At 42.4% G+C, this 7,772-nt stretch overlaps 1 protein-coding gene and 1 long non-coding RNA gene across 3 annotated transcripts; one reads left to right on the forward strand and one right to left on the reverse strand.

Moving 5' to 3' along the window:
* The first annotated feature begins 471 nt into the window (after positions 1-471).
* On the forward strand, positions 472-1,358 carry LOC149231902 (uncharacterized). 2 transcript variants are annotated; one of them, XR_016247493.1, is made up of 3 exons: positions 472-627; positions 716-789; positions 911-1,358. It is a non-coding gene; the product is annotated as an uncharacterized LOC149231902 (long non-coding RNA). The 2 variants fall into 2 exon arrangements; XR_016247494.1 differs by having other exon boundaries at positions 472-622.
* Positions 1,359-2,934: 1,576 nt separating this feature from the next.
* On the reverse strand, positions 2,935-7,570 carry LOC149231903 (uncharacterized). Its single transcript, XM_089381781.1, has 7 exons — positions 6,328-7,570; positions 5,685-6,135; positions 4,746-5,249; positions 4,195-4,636; positions 3,358-3,933; positions 3,088-3,144; positions 2,935-3,045 (listed from the first exon to the last, which is right to left on the reverse strand). Exons 1-7 carry the CDS (start codon positions 7,568-7,570, stop codon positions 2,935-2,937), a joined length of 3,384 nt encoding a protein of 1,127 aa, XP_089237907.1.
* Between the last annotated feature and the right edge of the window lie 202 nt (positions 7,571-7,772).

A 7,772-nucleotide genomic window follows, 5' to 3' on the forward strand; every position in this document is an offset into this window, starting at 1 on the left:
AGTATTGGACTTGTACTTTAATCCACGGAATGCATAGCTTTATGTTAGTTCTACTTTTAACATTCTATATGCATATCATACATAAGAGGCACGTACAAACTTGTTATCATGGCCATGGTCTAAGGTTGTGCATTCCAAACCATTGTCAACACAATGATATCGGTATAGTATATAGTTTATTGTTAAGTTGATGTGGCTCGTGTTTTATGGCATACCTACCAATCCACAAGCTGGCGCTCCCAACACTGGACACTTGGACTTGTCTTAATTATGGCTGGACTGGTCACGTGGTCTGTGCACGGCTCTACCTACTGGATCCTTCCCGCGTCTTTATCTTGGTCTTACCGCCACAATCGACGGTCCGAGGCCTCTTGGAAATATCTAGGGCCGAGAGGGCTCCACGACTTAGGGTTATACCTGGGGTTTATAAACCCTCTCCCCGGATTATTAGCGATTTGGCTGGGCATTCGCAGCGCTCCGACGCTCTGGTTCTCTTGCCATCTCTTCGGCATGTATGCCACTCCTCCGGCACCATTCTTCTGCTGTCGTCTCTTCTCCGGCGCTGCTCCTCTTTTATCGATTACAGGGTGTCTTCGCTTCCTGGATGAACGCCACCGATTTGGTAAGGTAAGTCCCCGTATCTCTGCTAGATCTTAAGACTTAACAACAGTTCAGTTAATTGGCAAAGTGACTGCCATATGTCTTCTGTTGACAGGTAATGGTAGCTCCTTCAGTTTTCCTTCGGCGGTCTGCTCTTCTTGCCGGCAATGGTCTCAGGGTTATACACAGGTATGTACGCTATTCCTCTGTGGTTATTTATGGTCTGCTTTGCACAAGTTTAAAAGTTCTGAATCGTTTTCTGGGTTTATACTTAAACCCCAGCTACCTTATGCGTTCACCCTTGACGCAGATGACGGCATGGGTTTTGAGCTACGGTTTCTGCATGGGGTTTTGTCTTCCATGGTGGAAAACTCTCTTTGCCCACGGTGGTTGAGTCTGAGTCTCCTCCCAATGAGACTGTTCGGCTTGACTGTAACCGTGAGGTTATTGCACTTGGGTTTTGATTTATTTCCCTGTTTCGAGGTGGATTTCCATATACCCACCAAGTTTGTAATGTATAAATCTGTGGACAATATATCCGATGTTTAACAGTTTGCTTGGCATAGATTCGCTGTCGGTCTCCACATAGCCTATTTTGTTTATTCATTATGGAACATGCTGTAAAGATTATTCTGGAGTATTACTCAGTTTGTTTATGTAAAATCCCGTTCAGGGTTTTGTTAATATTTGCATTTCGCTTACGTCTGTTCTTAATCCTTTTCTCCACCGAACAGGGAAGTCTTCACTGTGTTTGCCCTGCCTCTCGTTCATAGAGGTGCGGGCGAACACAGGTTTAAGACCGGCTATGGATAAGACTCACGATGTTTACTTTCCACTCTGGAATAAGTTTTGTTTATATATACATATGGTTATTCGTAACAGTGAAATGGTATTTGTGTGCTATATGGAAACACGCTGTAGTTTTGCTTCATACTGTATATGAAAACCGTGTTGTATTTCATTCTCACCGCATTCATACTTCTTCTTGTTGGTTAGTTTTGTTCATGCATGTCGACCCATATCTCGACACGATGATCTCTGAAGTCGATATAGCTGGATTTCAATCCGATTGTTCTTTAAAATATTGTCTGCTATGTATATAAGGTTTTGTTTACAATAGAATGGAAATGATGTAATGCGGTTTTCCCTATCATGGAAATGCTACTGTTTTAATGACAAAACTTGATTTCAGATTTAGTACATTTATTTATATATGTACCTTGCATGTACTCAGTTTTTCCCCTTTAAGGTGATAGAAGTCTATGCACATTAAATATTATTCTAGTTTCTTTAACAACCTTGCACACACGCACGGTAAGGTTAACTTTCTTGGACTGCTGGTCTGGAAGGGTTTTAGAAGGGGTCCGGTCATGACCCGCCGGGTATTTTGACTGGTCCCTCCTTTCTTAACTTGACCCGAACAGAGGAAAGTTTCCCAGGTACAGCTAGATTCTAAAGACCTTCTGGCTCGTTAACCCGGAAAGTCTACAGGTAAAATTTTATTTTACAGTTACACTATCAGATTATGGATAGGATATATCCGACCCTTCTTACAGACGGGTCTGCTCACAGTTTCCACCACTGTCCCGTCTTATCTAGCTTTACTTCTACTCATTCATGCTATTTATCAGCTGTCTTCCTGGTACAGTCTGTGACTGTCTATTGTATTTTATCAGTTTTCCCTTCGACTAGTATACACACAGCTACAGCCACGCCATTCTAATGGTAACTTAAAGACTCTATCGCTAACAGCTATATTTAATCTTCTACATGCACTGTATAACGATTATAACTACTTCAGGGTTTCAGATACTTACCTGGTTGCTCCTGGTGTGAAATCCCTTCAAAATCCTTCTGTAAATTCCTGTATGCAGCTCGTTATCCTCCCATCTGTGAGACTTGTCCTTCAGGACTTGAGTCTCCCCCCGAGCTTGCCCTTACCGGATCACAATCCTCGGTAAGATAGCACAATCCTCAGTGCTTGACTATCTGGTCATTACCAGACATAGTCCAGAAACAAGGTTCATTACCTTCTTTTCCTCTTTCCCTTTGTCTGTCCCCACAGCACACCCGAGAAAGCTATTCACCACCTTTTTCCTTTTTCCTGGAATTCCTTCCATTAAGGAAAGTGGTTACTTTCAGTTCTATTAACTGTTTTCCCTTTTTGGGAGCCCACTGTTTTCTCTGAGCAATTCTTTAAACACATTACTTTAATGCATATTAAAAATAACACATTACTCTTTTAAAAGAAAATAAGTTTCTCAATGTCATTCCAGTTTTACCACAGTAAACTTTTCAATAATTACATTTACGGGGTCATCACATCTCCCCCCTCTAAGTTTGGACATCGTCCCGATGTCTAGTGTCCTCAAACAGCTCTGGATAAGCTTTCCGAAAAAGCTCTTCGTCCTCCCAAGTAGCCTCATCCAGTCCATAGTGCTGCCACTGCACTTTAATTTGGGTAATAACCCGCTTCCGCAGCTGTACTTCTCTCCTGTCGAGAATGTTCAGCGGCTCGACCAAGACCTCTCCTTCCGGTTCGACCTGCACACAATACCAGTGTCAGTTTTTCCATCTCTCAACAATTCTTCAATTAGTTCAGTTAGAAATAACTCTTACCCGAATATCTTGCCACTTGATCACATGCTTAGGGTCATAAATATACTTCTTAAGCATGGATACATGGAAGACATTATGAATTCTAATGTGGCTAGGTAAGGCTAGCTGATATGCTACTAGCCCAACTCTTGCCAAGACCTGAAAAGGTCCAAAGTAACGAGGCGCGAGTTTGGCACAACTGCTCCACTGCAGAGTGCTCTTCCTGGCTTGTATTCTTATGTACACGTGATCCCCCACCTGATACTCTTTGAATCTTCTTTTCCGGTCTGCAAAGGTCTTTTGCCGATCCTGAGCGGCTTTCAAGTTAGCTCGCACTCTTTTGACCATGTCTTCCATTTCTTTGAGCATTTCAGGTCCCAACCTTAACTTATCCTCCGGGCCGCTCCAGTTTGAGGGCGTTCGACATTTGCGTCCATACAAGACTTCAAATGGAGACATTTGGATTGATGTATGATATCCGTTATTATAAGCGAATTCCACCAGGTGTAGATAATCTTCCCATTGAGTCAGTTTTTGCATTACACATGCTCTCAGCATGTCTTCTAACACCTGGTTCACTCTCTCCGTCTGTCCATCAGTTTGGGGATGGTATGCTGTACTAAAGTCCAATTGTGTACCCAATTCTGCAAACAGTGCTTTCCAGAAAGCGGATGTAAACTTTACATCCCGATCTGATATTATAGTCTTCGGCAGCCCGTGAAGTCTGAACACGTTCTGCATAAATATGTGTGCAATTTGGACTGCCCTGTAGGTTGATTGCACTGGAATAAAATGGGCGGCTTTACTCAGCTTGTCCACTACCACCATAATAGAATCATTGTTCCTTTTAGTTCTAGGCAACCCAGTTATAAAATCCATAGATATAATTTCCCATTTCCATTCTGGAATTGGTAGGGGTTGCAATAGCCCAGCTAGATGCTGATGTTCAGTTTTGATTTGCTGGCATTCTAAACACCGCGCTAAATATTCCGCTACATGTCTTTTCATTCCGGGCCAGTAGTACTCCTTTCGAAGTGCAGCAAACATTTTCTGGTATCCCGGATGACCTGAGTAGTGGCTGGTATGAAACTCATTCAGAATTAAATTTCTAAGGTTATTGTCATCTGGTACAACCAGTCTTTGTTTGTAAAACAACATTCCATCCTTGCTCACTTCATACCCTTGTTGGTTATCCTGGCCAGAAAGTGACTTTTTTCGCTTCATTTGCTGATAATCAGCATCCAAGTTTGCTGCTTTTTTAATCTTTTCTTGCAATGAACTTTCCCACTTGCTGAGAGTGGCCTCATATAGACATTGTATTTTTCGGCTCAAAGCGTCTGCTACGCGATTTTCCTTCCCCTTCAGATGCTTGATATCAAAGTCAAATCCACTTAAGAAATCTGCCCAACGGGCTTGCCTTTCATTCAGAGTGGGCTGGCTAAAATAGTTTGTCAAGCTATGATGGTCTGTTAGTAACAGAAATTTCTTACCCAAGAGATAATGTCGCCACATTTTAAGAGCATGTATAACAGCTGTAAGAAGAATACTTCTGCTCATGCTCCTTCAACTTTCTTGACTCATATGCGATAACTTTCCCTTCTTGCATCAGTACACCACCAATGCCTTCCTTACTGGCATTCGTACACACAACATAATCCTTATTAGGATCAACTATGCTTAGAACGGGAGCCGTAGTGAGTAAATGTTTAAGTCGATCAAAACTTTGCTGGCATTCCGAAGTCCATTTGAATGTCCTTCCTTTCTTCTCTAAGGATGTGATAGGATATGCCACCCTGGAGAAACCCTCCACAAATCTTCTGTAGTATCTTGCTAACCCCATGAATGATCTGATATCTGCTACATCTTTAGGTACAAGCCAATTCATTATGGTTTTGATTTTCTCAGGATCCACTGCGATCCCTTCCTTGGTGATCACGTGGCCTAAATATTGAATTTCTTCTTTATAGAAATCGCACTTGCTAAATTTAGCATACAACTGATGCTCTCGTAGGGTCTGCAGCACTATTTGGAGGTGCTCCTCATGTTCCTCCCTGGAACGAGAATAGATCAGAATATCATCAATGAATATTAGTACAAACTTGTCTAAAAACTGATGGAACACGCTGTTCATCAAACACATGAATGTGGCGGGTGCATTAGTCAATCCGAAAGGCAGCACTACAAATTCGTAATGCCCATATCGGGTTCTAAAGGCTGTCTTAGCAATATCCTCTTCTTTAATTCTGATATGATGATAACCAGATCGCAGATCGATTTTGGAAAATATGGTTGCCCCTTTAACCTGATCAAAAAGCTCGTCAATTCGAGGTAAGGGGTATTTGTTTTTGACTGTGAGTTTGTTCAGCTGTCGATAGTCAATGCACATTCTAAAGGTTCCATCTTTCTTCTTGACAAATAGTACCGGTGCTCCCCAAGGAGATACACTGGGACGGATATAATTTTTATCCAATAGTTCTTGTAATTGCATTTTCAGCTCAGTCAACTCAGGAACTCTCATCCTATAGGGTGTTCGCGAAACTGGGGTAGCACCCGGTATTAACTCGATGGTGAATTCAATATCCCTCTTCGGAGGTAACCCAGGAATTTCCTCCGGAAACACGTCCACGAATTCCTTTATTATTAGAAGGTGGTCTAGCGGACTCCCTTTATCCTTGGTTTCTGCATAATTTATCTGAATGGCATATACTTGGCATCTTTTCCAGATGCATTTCACTAGCTGGGATGCAGTGATAGGCCGGACCTGCACAGGTCGTTTAATTCCCTGCATCTCCTGTTCCATTCCCAAGTCATCCCTGAACCGTATAGCTTTTGTTTTACAATTCACTAAAGCCCAATGCTTCTCTAACCAATCCATCCCAATCAGGATGTCATAGGACCCAAGTGGCAGCATGTTCAGATCTGCTACCACTGGCTGTCCTGCCACCATTATGGAACAGTTCTTGATTTTTGCCATTACACGTCTTTTAGCCCCTGTAGCTAACTATACTAGCCACAGATTCTTAAATTTTTCAGACTGCAATTTACACTGTTCAACTATCTTTGGACTAATATAACTTAAAGTAGCTCCTGGGTCAATTAGAACAGTGATAGAAAGGTCTGAAATTTTACCTTCGAATTCTACCATGGTAGGCTGGTATTCTGCCTGGCGATCATCCAAGGCTGCATTAATTTTGTGCACACTCCATCCCACGTCGCCCACGGTTGATGCCTCATGAATCTGAGAGATCTGATCAGCTCCCTTCCTCTGCGGGCAATTCTTGACATAGTGTGGTCCGCCACAGCCCCAGCATTGTACTGGGGGTCGTGTTACTCCTTCATTATCCAATTTGATGGATGGTTCTCCCATTCTGGTCTCACTGACAGGATTGGGTCTGAATGAGCTTCTTGGTGCTGTTCTGTTGTTCTGGCCTTTGACATTTCCCTTAGTTCCACCAACCCGGCTTCCTCTATTGTTTCCCACAGTTTTACTACCCTTTTTCTCATTCCATTTCTTATTGGAACTGTCCCCCTTCTGTTTGTTCTGCTGGTAGCACATTCTAGCTTTTCTGATAGCTTCGTCCATGGTTCTGGGATTGTCAAATTCAATCCTTTCTCTCATATACATGGGCAAGCTGCTAACAAACCTCTGCACCTTTGCTTTTTCCTCCTTAAGATAAGGTACATAGCGAAGCAAGGAGGTGAAACGATTAATGAATTCATCCATGGTCTGCTGTCCTAACCTCAGATCATGGAATTCCTTGGCTTTTTCATCATAAAAGCACTCTGTTAGATATCTCTCTTTAAAATACTTTTGAAACTTTTCCCATGTTATGGTTCGCTCACTCACTCCTTTTACGATTTTCACTTCTTCCCACCACAATGTTGCCTTCCCTTGCAACTGAAATATGGCCAATCTAGCCTTCAGATTGTGGTCGTATTCATATAACTGGAAATATTTATTCATGTTGATCAGCCACGCTTCAGCTGCTTCCTCTTGCTCTCCATCATAGTGTGGGGGTTTGATTTTCTGGAATTCTCCCTGCAGTTCCACCTTCTGCCGCTTTGAAGTCTGTTGTTCTGAGACATTATCAGACTGCTCCTTTCCATCTTCTGGAATCTCAGATTCTGCTTGGTATTGCTGTTCTTCCGTCGTTATCTGTTGCTCTGCACTTGGATTGGTCAGTGGCGGGTTCTGTTTATCAGACAAGCTTTTTAATATTCCTTCTTGCTCCATTGTCAAACATGCGTTATCCTCACGCAAGCGAGCCATTTCATTCTTCAGCTCTTGGACTGTTTCTAGTATCGCCAGGTTTGTACTGCGGGTCTCCTCACCCAGCTGCACCCACAATTCTGGGTTGTTTCCTGGATTCATTTTTCTTCTTGTTCTGGTCTGTTCTAATCATACAACAGACATTCTTGTGAGCTTTGGGCATTCTTTACCCAATGAAGAAAGAGCAATACCAATGCTGTAACAACAAATATATTTTTTTTAACATAAAACGACAACACATTTTTCTAATACCCAGAGGCCACAGTTTGGGCATCCTGGGCTCTGATACCAATTGTCACATATC

This window comes from Pinus tabuliformis, chromosome J (genome assembly GCF_031772625.1).
Source record: "Pinus tabuliformis cultivar Carrire ecotype Pingquan chromosome J, CPIR1, whole genome shotgun sequence".
Lineage (NCBI taxonomy): Eukaryota > Viridiplantae > Streptophyta > Pinopsida > Pinales > Pinaceae > Pinus > Pinus tabuliformis.

Excerpts from the sequence above, each read along its gene's own strand:
- LOC149231903 (XM_089381781.1), bottom strand. The coding sequence starts at position 7,570 with ATGAATCCAGGAAACAACCCAGAATTGTGGGTGCAGCTGGGTGAGGAG. Across the intron at positions 4,637-4,745 it reads TTGAAGGAGCATGAGCAGAA|CCAGCCCACTCTGAATGAAA; the intron begins GTATTCTTCTTA and ends AAACTATTTTAG. Across the intron at positions 3,145-3,357 it reads GTTACTTTGGACCTTTTCAG|GTCGAACCGGAAGGAGAGGT; the intron begins GTCTTGGCAAGA and ends TATTGTGTGCAG.